This window comes from Pseudopipra pipra, chromosome 16 (genome assembly GCF_036250125.1).
Source record: "Pseudopipra pipra isolate bDixPip1 chromosome 16, bDixPip1.hap1, whole genome shotgun sequence".
NCBI lineage: Eukaryota > Metazoa > Chordata > Aves > Passeriformes > Pipridae > Pseudopipra > Pseudopipra pipra.
Window position 1 is genome coordinate 14,237,706 of NC_087564.1, and position 16,861 is coordinate 14,254,566.

The following is a 16,861-nucleotide window of genomic DNA, read 5'->3' on the forward strand; positions in this document are numbered from 1 at the left end:
AGACACCTCCCACCTCATTTCTCACCAAAAGGCTTCTGTTCATTTACATCCCAAGGCTTTGCAGCGAAGGCCAGAGCTCCTGCTTGAGTCACTGACAGAGCCTGGTCGCCCTGCTAGAAATCAGCATGATGGATGTGGAGCTTTTGGAATAGCAGAGGAGGAACTGGAATTTATTGAACGCTCAGCCCACACCACAAACAGCTTGCTAACATCACTCAGCTCGCCTTCCCTGAATAATGACTACAAACACATCAGCTCCAGCCAGTAAAGTCGCAGATGGAGGAAAACAGAAAAACTATTAAGGGTGACCAGACTGAGCCTTACTGACAGTCACCCTCTCCCACTTGTGCAATCCTGCTCGTGCATGAAACACACAGCATTTCACACAAAAAGCCGGCGTTTGTTTCAAAGTTTGCCCCGATCTCCTCTGAACGACTAAATCAAAGGCGAAATCGAGGCCACCGAGTCGTGTTTCCAGCCTTTGCCGTGACAGCACAAATTCACAGATCTGGAGTCTAATTTATTTTTAAAGGCTTGAGAAACAAAGCCCTGTGCTAAGAGCAAGGAACAAAGGGTACTCTTTAGTGCCTCGCTCCCCAGGCCTGTCATTAAGGGGAAGATTAAACTTTCCCAAGACTGCTGCATCACATGTCACCTCCTGCAGCAGATGTGCCTGACAGCGCCTTTGTCTGACATGTCGAAAGTCCTGTGCCCCAAGTCCTGTCCCTGGGGATGATTCTTGCAGACCAGCTCTTCAAAACATCAGTTCTACGCAAGACAGGCTTTTATTTTTTCCCAAGATTTTAAGTGTTACTTAAAAACAAAACCCTTACATGCATTAAGCTCCCGCCCACCTCAGGCACCTCCCTTTGCACCAGCTCTGGAACTGGAGAGATCAGAGGACAGAGCCAGCTCACAGGAGCCTCCCTAAGCCAGGAAGCAGCACAGGCATTTGTGCAGAGCCCAGGCTGGCAAGGGGAACTAGAGACTGTGGCTGTGCTATTTTTGGTCCCAAGTCCCTACATCTGTACAGCCCTGCACAACGGGGACTTGCAGCTAGTTCAGAGAGTTTTGCACAAGGCTGCCCTGCATTTTATGGATGTGTCCCACAAAAATTCAATGGCAGAACCAAAAAAAAACCCCAAATCACAGTATTAAAGGAATCAGCTGAAACAGGTATGGTACCATAAAAGACCACAAAAAGACTTTGTAAATGCTTCTCTGTGTTATGCTGGACCATTGGCCCCATCTTGCCAACTGACCTATTTTATATTTAAGGGAGAACCCAGAATGAATGTAAATAGTGGATGGGAAAGGTGCCCCACCTTTCGTATCGGAGGAAGACGTTATTTAAATCATCATTCACGTGCAGCAGCTCCTCTGTGACTTCTTCATTGGACACTCGTGAGATAAGCTCCACAATTCTCTGCTGCATGGCTCTACAGGTTCGGTTCAGTTCCTAGGAGGAATGCATTGTGCACACACACTCTGATAAGCAACAAGCAATAAGTAGATTTAGTTGAGCTTTGCTCACAGCCAAACATATCCCCCAGCTGAGAAACACTAAGACAAGTTTATCTTTGCATGATTAAATGTCACCCAAAAGCACATCTAATCAAACGCCCTTCAAGAGATGATGGCATAAAACCTTGAGAGCCTATTTACAATTCGACTTCCTGATTCTTCTTTAACTCTGAGTACTTCAAAAAATAAATATCTGTGTTACAGTCATCTGTTTTAAGAATAAAACACGTTAATACAACAGCTTTCAAGGAAAATTCAATCTTTTTGGCAATAGCATCCTTAAAAACTAAATGCACGGTGGAAGAAGTGGGGAAAAAAGATTCATCAGGGCTACAAGTACTAAGTGGGTGCTAGAAAGAGAAGTGTTGAGGACAGAGAACTCACCAACTACAGAGAACATGAGAGTGAAGGCAAAACAAGAACCAGGAGCATAAAAAGTTGTGTGTTCCACACACTTGAACCACACACAGAGATGTTCCCTTCCACTGAGCAAATGCACAGACAAGAGACTGCACAAAGGCAGTGGGGAGTTTCAGAAGAACATTTTAAAGAATACAGAGTGAGGGCATTTATTTTAGAAGTCTCTCATCAAGAAATCTAGATCTGAGTTGGCCTAGACCAAGACATCTCTTCCATCACCAATTACTTAGCAGAATTCTGTACTCCTGTAAAGGCCTCCAGAACAAAGGTCAGACTGGTCTGCTGAGGAGGACTGCAAGAAGAAACGTGACATATGGCAGGGTGCCTCTGATCAAGCCCACGGTTTTACTTCAGTGAGCACTGACATTCCAGCTAAAGCATGTCCCTCTGTCATCTTCCACCCCTCCCAGCTCCACTTCACAGCAAAAATTCAGCACTAAACAAGGACGACTTGTTGGTACACAACCTTCGGGATGAAAGCAAAAATGTGTTTGTTTTCCTTGCTTGGTATGACATCCTAAGCTCTGGATAAATTTCACCTAGTGCAATCCAGCTGCCTTAACAGCTTGAGGAATGTGTTCTCCAATGTCAGTTTTGATCCCATCACTTTCGAAGCAGATTGTGACATTTCAGAGGTTTGTTTGCTGCCTTTCCGAGAGGGCTGACAGTACCTATCTATTCTGCTCAGAGTTGGCTCTCTAGCAGGCTGTTTACATTTGATTGTTGGAGAAAATGTCAGGAATTATTTAAGGAGGAGGGCTATATAAACCTCAAAGCAGGGAGTCCTTGCATGCAGCACCCAGCTCACAGCTCTCAAAAGGCTAACCATCCTTTGTGATCAAAAACAGGTTCTCCCCAGCTCTGTGATTCAGATTTAGGCTGCATCAGTCAAAGAAGGGAACCAGTTGGGATAAAGAATCGTTGCTGTCACTCCATTTTATGATCAAATTCTTTCACCTTAAAGCTATGCTGTAAGGTTATGCTGTCAAGATGTTGGTGGTTGTTTCTGAATGTAAGCAAACTGCTCGATGCTGTTTCGGCCTGTCATGGTTTCCTGGAAGCTTCTTTTGTTTTGAGCACTTCGACCCAAATGGGCAGTAACTGAAAGGCTCTTTATTGCAAAGCCTCTCATCAGCTGCCATGATGGCTCCAAGACAAACACACAATGCCACTGCATGGGAGAGACCAGTTTTTGGATGGATTTCAAACTCTGATGTATCACAGAGAGCAATTCCCTGCCTTCCTCCGAACGGACTGCTGCAGGAGCCCATCCTCCCTGCTGGAGGATCAAAACAGAAGGCTATTTCTGAAGCTCTGGAAAGGCAAATACCACGTTAAGGGCAGCAGCTGGAATGCCAGATCTCAGTGCTCCTCATCTGTGCTGCATGTGGGACTGCATGACCTTCCTCAGCCAAAAGGCCACTCCGTGACCACTGGCCTTGGGAAGCAGGTGTGAAGCCCAAGACATGAGCTGTGTTTATACTGTTTTCCCTCTTGAAATACTAAATGTCGCACTGGATTGAGATTTTCCAGCAAAGAAATCCCTTCTGATTACCCTCTGGACACTCTGAAACTTCACCTGAGCACCCGCCTTAAGACCCTGAGAACACAGCCTCTGGAAAGACATTTTGTTCATATATAAGATTTCAATTGGCAGAGAATCCACAGACCCTTGGCATTATTTAGTCCAGCTGGAAATATGGAGTGTTTTTTCCTGCACAGTGACTGGGAATGTTTTGACACTGTAAAAGTGATGATGGAGGATGTAAAATAAACAGAGATGCTCAGGACTTATAGAGCCCGTGGCAATTCTAAGCTGCTTTGTGGTAAAAGAGACCTGATATTCAACACTGGAAAAAAATTCTGGCTACATAAAGAGGAAAGAACAAGTTTCAAGGGAAGTCAGGAAATTCTTGTCACTGGAAGCTTTAACAAATGAAGAACATCACATGATGAGACTGGCCAGGGTCAAGCACAGCCCACATTCATTACGTAAGCCAAGCAAACCCAGTTTGTGAAGTGAGTTACAACAAAACCCACCCCCTGGGAAACTCAAGCACAGAAAGGATCAGAATCATATTTGGAAGAAACTGTTACCTGGAGTAACTCAAGGTCTGAGGAATCCTCCTGTCCAGGTACCATTTCTGTCAGCATTTCAGACATCACTTTTGTATTCCCACGAACAATATCCAGTTCACTGCGCAGCCGGGCAATCTGAATTTGGGTAAAAAGACAACAAAACACTGCATAATCTTTTGATTTAAGCAGCTCATTTTCAAGAACTGACTTTGAGATATCTCTCGTTCTGTCTGACTTGATATCTGAGGCTCCAGACATTCTAGCGGGAAAAAACAAAAAGTAAAGATAAAAAGTTTACCCAGGAGAGAATTTTAGAAAAGGAACAGAAAAAGAAAAGAACTATCATCACTAGCCCAGATGTGCTGTGCCTGTATGGAAGGGAAGCAAATTAAAACAGCACCTAAAACCAGACCTTGGCTGTGGTACACCTTGCATGCCTCACTCCAGTGTGGGGAAAGCTGTACACATTTTAAGTAGGATCTTTGGTTCTAAAGTTATTATTTTTTACAGGGAGAAAAGAAAATTCTGTTTTCTATATTAGGGTGTTTGTAAGGGCTTGACTTCCTGCATCTGCAAGACATTCTGGGCTTTTAAAGGAGAGGGGATAATGGGAATAACTGCTAAATTACTGCTGAGTGGACTGGTCACACAGACACATCCAAAGCCCAGATTTTACAGCATAATGGGGGGAAAGATTACTAAGTAGAGCCAGACCTACAAGGCAAAGTCCATAGAGTTAAAGTTCCTCTGCAGATCAGTTTCTAATTTGACTTGCTGGAAGAGTCTCACTCGAAAGAATCATGATGCCAATACCTGTTCAGAATTAGCAGTGATGGGACCAGTCACATTCAAGGCTGGGGCCTGAGGAGCAGAATACGCCGTTGGGGAGGACGAAGAATAAGAGCTGTTGCTCATCCTTTGCTGAGACTGTGAATTGTGCATATTTGCTGCAGGATCAACTTCAGGAACACTCTGCCACATCAGAAAGACACGAGTTCAAAAGCTGAATTGGGACAGCACCTGCTTTATCAGCAACCTCGGGCCAAACAGGCTCAAATATAGAACATAATTGCACCTTGCGGGAAAGGTCAGTGCAGTTACGAGAACAGACTGGCAGGACAGCCCATAAACAGGCAGCTCCAGCAATCCTCCACACCCATATCTTTTGACCCAACCCACATGCATTTAAGCCCATTTACCTTTACAAGAAAAATGATAAGTAAACTAAAAACAAGAGCCAAAGAGAACTAATTAAAAATTATTTTAAACTAGGAATTAAGTTGCAGGCCTACACAAAAAAATGATGTGATACAAAGGTACTGAATTTAATTAACCTTGACACAAGAATTGTAATCTCTCAGTCCTTGATCACTTGCATTTACCGCTTCAAAGATTCATTAACTTCAGTTTTCAGAGTGAATAATCAGAACACCTGTGATCATTAAGTTACTTCTTAGCAGCAGTTCTGTCAACTTTCCAGACTTAACTTTCCACAGGTGTAAAACCTCACGTTACCATGGGATGATCAGTGTGAGATTCAGACCCTGTGCACCCCTAAAGGACAGGCTCAGGGGTATCACCAACAGAAAACACCACACTTTTGAGCAAAAGAAGTAAATCTCAGCCACATATCCTGCTGGGTTCTCTTAGAACAAATTAGGTGCATTTGTCTGGTGGTTTTGTGGTATAAGATAAGTGTTACAAACTCTTTTCCCCTTCTCTGATGATTGACTCAAGGGAGGAGATACCATTAGCTTATCAGTCTGTATTATGCTTCTCCTACATGCCCTTTTACTATTAAAATGTCCTTCCAGGAGTGAGAAAATGAGCCAAATTCAGACAAACAGGAGGGGAAAAACAAGTAGTTATCGAACTACTTAGACATCCTGGGAAAATACCCCCGGAATTGCAATGCTGCAGCTTACCCTCTGTGGTGTGTGTATTGGAGACAGAGCATCAAGATCTGCCATGGGGAACTCGATGCCTTTCCTCTTGAGTTCTTCATAAATATGCACTACTCCAGTTAAATCAGGGCTACTTCGAAAGGCATCAGCCCAAGCCTGGAAAACACGAGGGATTATCATCCATAAACCTTCCAAAGCTCCAGCTCCACCCTGACCTCAGATACTGACTATAAAAGCTTTCATGTATTTCAGCTTCAAAGGGAAGCTGTATTCATCAGACCTGGTCTAAAAGATCCTGCAAATATTATTAAGACAGTCACATACAGATTTTATTCAAATAAAAACCAGAAGTTAGTGCACAGCAGCTCTGCACAGTGCCTGACATCATCAAAATCTGTGAACGAAATTAAAGCCTTTTCCAATCTCCTCTCCTCAGCAGTGATTGATGCTGATCTTTCTGGCATATTCTATAGCCAATGACCCACCAGGAAAAGTCTGTGTGAAAGATTCAATTGATCTAAGCAAAATTCATAGAGTCATACAATAATCTTCAGTAACCTCCATTCACTTTGTGAAGCATCCTCATTTGTTGCCAAAGAAAAAAACACAGCTGTCACGTCCTCTTCAGTGTTTTATTTGGACCAAACTTCATAAAAATAGGTAGTTTCTGAGGTTCCTGTATTGTGAAACAGGCAGTCCCTGAGCAGCAGAACTAACGGCGCCCGGGTTCCTACAGAGCACATCCAACACTCAGACACCCCGGTGGGGCACAAAGAACAAGTTTAAAAGGGAGAATTTCCCACAGCCAGAACACTCATAATATCTCTCCTGCATGAATTCTCTGGTGTCTAAAAAGACTTCAATTCACATTTAAGCTTTTCCTTCAGTGGGAGTACTAAGTGCTTCTCTTGGCTAGCCAGGCTCCCGCACTCACAGAGCTGCTGTATCCTGAGCACAGTACCCTGAAAGCCTCAACCCCCTCTCCCTTGTGCTGGAAATCAGCCAAATATTAAAAATTTAGAGGAAAGAGAAACTGAAATATTATGACTCCATTAAAAAATGAAGCATTCCACAAACCCCCACATATGTGAGGCAGAGTATCAGCATGCTGGATCCAGAACTACTGCGAGACGGGTGTGTGGGCTCTGAACTTAATTCATTTAGTCATCACTTTTACACTAGTTCTTTGACTATTTTTACTTTAAAAGCTGTTTTTAATCACTTCTGATATTTGAGAGGACAGAAATCAAAGATAGCAAAGCAAGATAAGAAATAATATTAATATTTAACTTGCATTCCTCTTCTGTTCAATTCTGAGAAAGAGCATTTCCTACCCTCTGTGTCAAGGAGACAATCCATTATCAGGTGCAAGCTGAAATCCTGGGTTTGCTTCTCAGCTTTGTTAAGAGTAAATTAACTGCATCAACTGTTCTGATGCAGTGCAAGCCCAGACAGCCCTGCCTGAGCCAGAGAAAACAGCTCTGACTGCACACAGCCATTGTTTCCTTGCAACTGACCTTCCAAACCATCCCCAGTTCTAAAAGAGATTTTGATGGCACAAGTAACTTCAACTTTGCTCTTTCACTGCATTTTCAATTTACATCACAAATCATCTTAATGATACTTCTACATAATGGTGTTCCCCACTTCAACTCTATTTGCAAGCAAGAGTGGAAAATGTTAGGCAAGGGATGCTCTATTTAATAATCATCACTCAAAAGAAAGTCAGAGGCCAAGATATGCTGCATTGCCACCCCTAACTTTTAACTTGGCTTGTTTGTCCAAGAAGATGTACTAATGCACCCCCTCTTTCACTGGCTTCCTATAGATTTTGCAAACTGAACTCACTTCATCTGCACTCCACCTTTTTAATGTATTCTCTCTCTTCTGCAACTCTCTGTCCTGGAGAAAGGAGACACTTCCATTTGTATTCTTCCTCACCTGAGCTGGGAGCATTATCTGTATTAGTCTCTCTCAGAGGTCACAAGCAGGACAGGACACTATTGTCCTAAGTGCTGTCTACACACATTGAAGACAATCCCTGTTCTAGACAGCTTACAATCCAACTAGGTAACAGTAATATTAGCTTTGCTTTATGGATAAGGAGCTACACCAGAGCTTAGGAGACCTGCCCATTGCCCAAACAGGTGCAGGACAGAGGTGACACTCAATTCAGATCTTCCAAGACTCTAGACCAGGCTATCAAAGGTAGATACTTCAGGATGCTGCTGTATAAATCCCACTTGGATCCTCAGTGTGCCCAAATGGGTTAATTGAATACCATTGTAAATCCAGCCCCTAAATCAGGGACCATCCCAAGACAATTTTGCCAGTGTTGGACACTTTTTACTACATATATCCTCAAAAGAATTTGGCATGCCACTAAAAGTCTTCCTGTGCTTCACACCTTTGATGAGGGTGCTCAGCTACTTTGCAGTAAGTTGCATGAGCTCTGAGGTGACAGGCAAGCTCTTACCAGGGGCACAGTGACAAGGGATATTTCCAAGGCCTTTTAGAAGGGTAAAGAAGGAAGGATAAGCACTATGTAACACATACTCATTCATGTACACTGAGAAATAGGTTCAGAAAGTGAGACACAAGATGCTCAACATCTCAAAACAGTCAAGTCTCTAGATAAGAAATTGGATGGCAGCTTTATCTACCCTTGTTATGGAAAGGCCCAGGAATACCAGAGCTGTGTGGCTGAAGACACACACTGTTTGTACAGCTCTTTTCCATGCTTCCAAGTCTGGGCTATTAATCCTCTCATTTCTGTTCTTATTAATTCCCCGATACCAAATTGTAAAAGGGACACAGAAAGGGATAAATGCAACATTGGTGGAGCAGAGCTGAGAGATCAGCCCCTGAGAAGGGGGTTAACTCCAACCCCAGGGAGCTCCACAGAGCAAAGTCTAAGCTGAGTGAAGTGGTCACGACATACGAGGTATTTTGGGGGGTGAGTCCATAGGGCACCTGGGATGAGCTACTGCAATCAGTCTTTCCAGCTTGTCAGGCAGTCTGGAAAACAAAGTCCCCTACCACCTCCAGCTAAAGAGACACTAACAGAACCCACCCACAGGCAACCATCATAATTTTCAGGCTTTTTATATCAAAAGGCATTTAGTACCCAGAGTGAGGCTTTTAGCTCTACTGCACTAAGTCTCCTCAGATAAAGCTCTGTTTAATACACTGAGGCAATGACTGTGGCTTTCTGATTATGTTACAAACACTTACTTCTTAGCTGCATTGACGACTGGGAATCCATTTAAATCTAGGACCCAGCACAACCAGCATTCTCTAAAACAATATGGAAACACACCCAGTTCCTCTTTATGTGACAGTATTTAACCTCATCTCCTTGTCACCGCAAGCCAGCAGACACTGGAGGCTCACTCAGATGCACAAGAATTGCTTTTAATAATTTCATTAATTTTGTGCTATTAAAAAAAAAAAAAGCCTTAAAATCAGAGACCAGAAATAAAGGGGCCCCACAGACCCCTATGCAATGCCCACCTAATTCCATCACCCTGCCTATTTTCTGTTTGAAAATCACTTATTTACACAGTCATGCTCTAATGATGCCCCTATCCCTGTATCCTAATAACAAATAAACCAGCAGAAATCCAACTGCATGCTTTGCCATAAAAATCAGAAGTATATCTGGCAAATGATGCTCTGCATTTGTAAATACCTTCCCACAAGGAACACTGCAGCAGGTTTATATCATTTTAAATACGCAGTGTCTTTTAGTCTCTGGTGTACGCAGTAGCCTGTGGAAGCTTAGTGATAAAGCTTCCTATAATTGTCAGATTTCCTCCAGGCAGGCACCAATGTTTCCTCATGTGTGGCTAATGGTTTGTGGAATTAACACGGCTGTTTATTGTTGTGCTGCACAGAAGGAGAAGTGGCAGACAGGCCCATGTCTGAACTTCCCCACTGCAGGCAAGGATCTGACAGCATGCTTTTACTGCACAATAACCAGAAAAAAGACACCAAAACCATTTTAACTCCTATATGGTCATTTACTCTTCTATAACCGTCTTTTGAAAGGAATGCAGAATGCTTTCTAATGGGAGGGAAACAGCTCCATTTTATGGTCAGGAAAACAGACAGAGAAAGGCAAGTGTTCTGCAGCTGACAACAAGAGCACGAGCCTCTGAAATCTCCTGGCCTCAGATGACAAGCCCACTGCAGCAGCAAGTCTCCAGCTTCTAAGATACGACTGTTAAATTGCAAAGCCATCCATTTATCTTCTATTAAATCCTCCTGTTTTAGAGTAGAGTGGTATCTCTCTAACTCAAATCCAGACAGTTCTCCCTGGATAAAATATCTATGTGTGTGCATGTCTGCTCTTCCCTGCCAATCTGGATATATTGTTTGATTTTATATATAAAAACCTTGCCACGTTTTTAACGATGACAGCATGTTTAGCGATGCGTAGCATTGAAGCAGACAGTCCTTATTTCAGGCAGCAACATATGGAAGCAGAGACAAGCTGGGTACCTGAATCAGTGCTAGGACTTTATCCTGTACAATAGTGGGGGGATTGTTCTTGGGTGAGATGATTTTCACCAGAACACCATCGATGAAGTCACGGTTTGCCACTAAGACATGAAAGCGATGGCCACAGTTCTTCACACAGGTCTCCAACACCTACACACACAAAAAAACCCATTCATTGTTGGAGCAAAGCTTGATCACACACACAGCATCTGATTTTTTAATCCATTTAATTTTAAAGTTTTTGATGGGAGGGCAAGAAGATAGAGGAGAAATTACACTTACAGTCTTAATTCTTCCCTTCTTCCCCAGTTTTACCAAAAAGCTTCCTCTCAGTACATACATTTAGCTGTACCTCACCCACCATTAATATACTGGGCATTTCTGTGATGCACCTTTGCCTGTTTTCAAGGTAAAGAAAGTTTCTTCCTCTTCAGAGCAGAACTTTCCAGCCTGCGCAGCTGAACAGCCAAGTACACAGCAGCACATCAGGAGCAGGTAAGACAGAGGACACCCTGTCACAGTGAGATATTATTGTGCTGTGGCACTCCACCATTTTCTGTGTGCCTGGAACACAGCTGGACCCAGTTGCTCCGAGCTATAAGCCATGTTTTAGAGTTGGGAATTCAGGTGAATGATCTTCACTCATTCAAAACACTCCCCTGTGAATGCTCTGACAGGTTATACTTTGACACATTTTCCCCCTGCAACCTAGCTGGAGGCACCTTCCACTTGCCATTCAACTGCCATGGAAGAACAGCTGTTGATTTTTCTCTGAAGAACATGATTAGCATGGAGATAAATCCAAGGCGTCACTTCTCCTTACAGCCATGCCTAATAACCACTGCGACTCCGTATTGAGCAGTCTGTAATTACTCTCCTACTTCAGCTACTTTCATCAGCCATGATGACACGGGCTCATTCCTGATGAATTTCTCTCTTTCCTGCACAATGGATAATCTCATGGTTTGGACTTTGGTAATCTGTCAAAATGACAATCCAGGACAGGAAATGGCAAGAAGACAGAAAGTACGGTTACGCCTCGTCAGGGAGATGCAACAAGAGCTCCGTGAAAGAATCATACAGATCACCTTCCCCCAGCAGGATAACTCCATCTAGTTCCTGCTGCTCATTCCTCAGGTCACTGTGGCACAGAGCACCACGCTCAGGGGTGCTGCACTTCCCAGGAAACCCCCAGCTAAAGTCATCAGCAGGAAAGGTCACTGGCAAATTATCCCACACCTTTAGCAGCGCTGCATAAATGCACAGAATATAATTTACACTTTATTGAGTGAAATTAGATCAGTGCAAATTAATGCAAGTCTCCTACAGAGATTCATTCCCAAGGGAAATTGTGCATCAGCTACTGATGAAGCTGAAAATATGGCAAGTTCATCATCCTCACTTGCAAATATGCCCACAGCTGTTGCCTTGGAGTGGAGGAATGGTTGGACACAGGGAGACGAGAGTAGAAAGGAAAACCTCAGGAAATAACAGACTCATTTGGGCTACTTTAACTTTCCTCAGACAGTACTCGGGAAGAATAAGAGCCATGAAAAAAAGCAGAAATCAATTGAGTCAGAAAACTGCTATGCAAAGCTTCCAGCAACACTCCCCGAGGAAGGAAGGAGGCAATTGGAGAGAAGCAAAGGGCAAAGCAGTGGCTGTTAAAGGAAATAGTGTGTACATTCAAGAGAGTGCCAGGAAAAGGGAAATGACAAAGGAGCAGGGTTCTGCCCTTTGGGGCATTCCAGCCTGCCCCCACTCACCGTCAGCGCCAGCATGACCTCTCTGTAATTCTTGTTTCCATTCAGCCTCTTCTTCAGCGCTCGAATGGCATCCTTGGGCCTGAAGGAGAAACACACCATTTAACAGACAGCTTAGACGGGCTTCTCACATCCCATAAACTGTGGGAAAGGGGATCCTTTACCATTTCTGTCTGGACATAAGCATGTGTGTTAACTTCAGATCACTTGACTACAACCAAGATCATGGAGAATTATGTGAGGAGACAAGGTATCACAGAAGTCAGGACTGCAGGTGTGCCTGAAGTCTCCAAAAATCCAGGCTGTTGATCAGGCAGGGAAGACTGACAGCCACTCAAAGGCCCAGGGCATAAGAGCAGTGGTCAGTTCTCCTGCAGACTGCCAAGCAGCACAGCTTTCTGGTGCTGAAGGAGGTGTGTCAGAGAAGCTGTCCATACAAACAGCTGAAATTAAAGGCATTGCCTCGCTGCACCTCCTCACATGCTGAGTAAGATCGTGTTCAGGGACCTTTCAAAGTCTGCTGAAGTAGCACATACCCTTCTTCTGTCTCGTTGATAATGTCACAGATCTCCATGTTAAGTGTCCAGTCTTCACTCTGCAAAGAGCCATCTGTGGCCTTTTCTGTAAAGTAAAGAAAAATAAATCTTTTCACATCTTCCTGATTAGGTCTGCACCTCAATCCATCTTCAGTTACTCCGAGCTGAAACTATCCAGTGAAAAAGCAGAAAAAAAACAAATCCTCACTGACAGTAAACAATGTCAATCCTTCCCTCCTGGTTTTAGGGATCAGCATAGAGGTTTCCAGACAGAATCAATTATCCCTCAAGCTCACTACCTTCAGCCCACATAGATGGGCTGTTCTTCAAAGACTCCTGAATTCCTGGGAGAGTAGGAAAATGTCAGCTAATTCCAATTTAAACTCCTCAGATGCTGCATTGCTGGCAAGGTATGAGGTAGGAAAATATCCTCCAAAATCAGCATGACCTCTTCCCTGCTTTAGCAGATAATACCTCCATGTGAGTCGAGGGAGGAAAAAGAGCAACCTGGAGACAGAATTCAAGGAATTTCAGCATGAAAAGAACCACTACCACGTGAAAACATTTAGCACATAACAGTTCAGGTCATGATATCACTCATGGGCACCTCTTGTGCTGGGGGCTCCTGTACCACAGTCCCTCCATATCTGCTTGCCAGGGGGTCAGGCACTGCTTCCCTCTGTCCCACACTAGGTCCTCAGTCTCCTCTCCACACTGGGGCCATTTACACGCCTCCCAAGCACACTCTGCCTTCCTCCCAACTCCCAAATCCTCCCTCAGTATTTCTGTGGCAGGTAAGTCACTCTGGCATCACTCAGTTCCCAGGGAAGGATGACCTATAGCACTGTGACAGTGGCAGATGCCAACTGTTGGCAGTTTAATTTATAGGCGTCTGCAAGAGTAGCATAACCGTAACTTGTAGTAATCAGTTGACAAGAACTATTTCCTCCTTGGGATTTCCTCCTAAATCAATATAGTTCTGTCTAGCAGTGCATAGAACATCCCTGGAATTTTTCACACTCCTCACTTGCAGCATTCAAATCCTATCAGCTACCCACAGTCTGGAATGATGATGAGTTGAAGGTAAAGCCTTGTCACCAGAGACCTAAAAAAAAGGGACCTTCGAGCCAAACATGACCTTCTCCTCTAAATTAGTCTGGGTTTTCTACAAATCCCTGGCATCCAATGCTAGAAGGCAAACAGGGTAAACAAAAGCATTTTTAAAATGTAAAGTAAACCAAGAAAAAAACCCCTTTTGAACATTTTAAAGCAGCAACCAAACCACAAGTACCATTTTCTCCAGCTATCCTTCTGTCTTTGCATCCAACCCCAATCTGTCCCCCGGAACAAGGCAGATTTTGTTTGGGAAGACCAGGCTCCAAGGACTTCACATCTTTTTGTTTACCAACACTGTTTTTTTCTATTAACATTTCCATCACTGTGACTGAGGATACAGATGCCCACAGGCCATAATTATGGGACATTATTTGGAGAAAGACTGTGTCTGGGTAATTCAAGTTGCAGTGACTCCTCTACCCCAGAATCATGGTTAAAACAGCTCCACCAAGGACAGTAATTACAGAAGTCTGAGACAAAACTGGCAGCTATGCAAAATCCCAGCAGAGAGAGCTGAGCAGAAAGGAGAGGACACCATGGAAAAGGAGATTATGGAACAGGAGAATGTTCTTTTCAGACCTCACTTCCCATTTTGAGCAGCAGCACAGCAAGGCACCCACCAGGGAGAGAACAGAGGCTAAAAAACTCCCAGCTGGACCTTTTTCAGCCATATCACCTCATGGTAAAGTTGACTTTGGTCAAGGAAAACTCTTTCTGTTTCAGAGATGCACAGCTTCCAAAATGTCCACTAAATACTGGACAGATTACTGAGTATTGTTAATATACAGCAGGCAGAGCTACTTAATGTATTCTGGGATACAGGAATTTATCTTTGTGCAAAGCTACTTGTAACAATCACTTTTATTAGTTGCTTTTTGTTCCTATACTGTACATAAGGTTTTATTGCTACAGAATGTGATTTACCTTCAGCTCCATATAGTCCTTGTTGCTTAGGAAAACATTTTATTTAACATTTGGAAAGAAAACCTTAATAGTCAGAGATATAAAGAAAAATATCACTACATCTGATCTGCTGGAGGTGGTGATCGCCAGAGCTGCAAAGGATGTTAAAGCCAAATGCTCCAAAATAAAAGATTATGCCTTAAAGAGAAGGTATTCCTGAAGCTGGGCACACAATTTGTTTCCTTAATCTTAAACTATATTAACAAACTTGTGTGTTCTTGACAGCATTTGGCATCAGTGTCTTAGAGATGTTCAGACTCTCTGGTCTGCTATAATCACTTTTTATATATGATTATGGAAAATGCTGATCCTGCACAAAGTTGTGCTGGCAGCCAATTCACTCTTCTAAAACCCATGTAGTTAAGGTTTATTTTGACAAAATGTGGATATGGCAGAACTCCACAGGTAAAAACTGTGGTGTTTTGGAGATGGCAGAGTGAAGAGATGCCGCTGCAGCACAGTATGGAGCTCAGCACTGGAACACTCATCTGGGGCCCCAAATAACCTCCTTCATATTCCCCACCTGAGATGCTCTAGGGAAAACAAAATCCCCTTTCTCCCAAAAACCTTGGTTATCGCTTTTTTATTTTTGCATTTCTGTTCTTTAGTTGGGAGCAATACATGGCTGAGACTGTGTGGGTTTAAGACATAACAGTTGTCTTCTTGAGAATTAGTTCTTTTCCCCTTGGGTAATTTTTAATTCAAGTAAGAGTCGAAAGCTAATTTTAGTCTCTTTTTCAGCAACAGGGAGCACACGAGCACTTGTCATCTGGAGTCGTGTGTCCTTTGTAGGGTGTGTGACCCAGATTTGCTGCTGCAGTGCTCTCTCAGCTGTACAAAGGAGTTCACTGGCTGCAGAGAAGGTTTGGGTGGGATTTGTTTGAAGAGCAATATTACACTGCAATGAACTGAAAGCCTGTAGAGCTCTTCCAGAACCAAAACACAGCAGGTTTTAGTTCTGGATTTCTGGTGAAACAGCTCTGCCTGCACTCATCTGTTAGAGAACCCCTGCCCAACACAGACAAAATGTAGTAAATTAAAAATACTCAAAAACCTGTCCAGTATTTAACGGACATTTTTGAAGCCCTGCATTTCTCAGAGGCTCCTCCTCAAACAGCACATAGATATGACAGACAAGGTAAACAGATTTTATAACAGAAACTATCACAGAACAGCAAAGGAATGGCATGCAAATCATACAAATCCCCTTTAAAAGAGTGACCAGTTCCTCCACCTTTTTCACTCATTAAAAGGCACCTAAATGGCACTAGTTCACATGAGGACTCTGGAATGTGACCAGAATTCCAGGGTGCAATGAGAAATGTTAAATCAGACAAGCAAGAAGGTGATGTGGAGGAGTCCCCCTGAACTGAAGAGTTTCTGGTATAGTTTAATCGCATCACAGAAGGGCTGGCAGCTCCCAGCCTGGTGCCAAGGGCTCCTTGCACAGCTCCTGACTCCAGAGCCGCTCCCAGACTGCTGGGATACAGCTTGGCCTGGGAGTTTGTGTCTTACACAGAGACTTGATACCAGTGAGATTATCAGAAAGTCTCTCTCTGAAACAAGACGCTATCAGTTCCCACCACGTGTCCCAAAAGTTCCGGTAGGGAGAAAGACAATCTGGCCCTGCACGCCTGACACGTGGCAGACCTCGGGCACTGCATATGCACAGGCAGCACCAGCTCATCTGTGGTCTGCAAGGAAAGGGAGAAAAAACTGTGCTATTTTTTTCATTCACACCTTCCCTCTGAGATCCAGCTCTTGTGGCCGCATTTCCACACTCTGCCAAATGGCAGTATCAGCATTTCCCTGCTCACGCTGAAATCCTGGGCATTTTATGGAATTCAGAAGGGTCAGTAGTGTAAACTTCCTGGTGTAAACAGTCTCGGGCACACACCCCCAGCCAAACCTCTTCCCAAGCAACCTGCTCCGACCTGAGATGTCACCACAAGGAAATCAGGTCAGAAATTCCCGTGTAATCACCCCATAACAAACAGGTTGCACAGGGCAGGGCAGGAATTATCTTATAAATGCAGGAAAAACCAGGAGAACT

The 16,861-nt window shown here is 43.7% G+C and overlaps 1 protein-coding gene across 4 annotated transcripts in view; it reads right to left on the reverse strand.

Moving 5' to 3' along the window:
* TOM1L2 (target of myb1 like 2 membrane trafficking protein) overlaps positions 1 to 16,861 on the reverse strand; it is a 56,606-nt gene that overhangs the window by 24,676 nt on the left and 15,069 nt on the right. For all 4 annotated transcript variants that reach the window (XM_064673315.1, XM_064673313.1, XM_064673316.1 and 1 more), the window contains exons 2-8: positions 12,730 to 12,814; positions 12,197 to 12,275; positions 10,431 to 10,580; positions 5,949 to 6,083; positions 4,837 to 4,995; positions 4,042 to 4,158; positions 1,326 to 1,459 (exon numbers count right to left, since the gene is read on the reverse strand). In XM_064673315.1, coding sequence (XP_064529385.1) covers positions 1,326 to 1,459; positions 4,042 to 4,158; positions 4,837 to 4,995; positions 5,949 to 6,083; positions 10,431 to 10,580; positions 12,197 to 12,275; positions 12,730 to 12,814 — 859 coding nt within the window. The remainder of the gene's footprint in view (positions 1 to 1,325; positions 1,460 to 4,041; positions 4,159 to 4,836; positions 4,996 to 5,948; positions 6,084 to 10,430; positions 10,581 to 12,196; positions 12,276 to 12,729; positions 12,815 to 16,861) is intronic.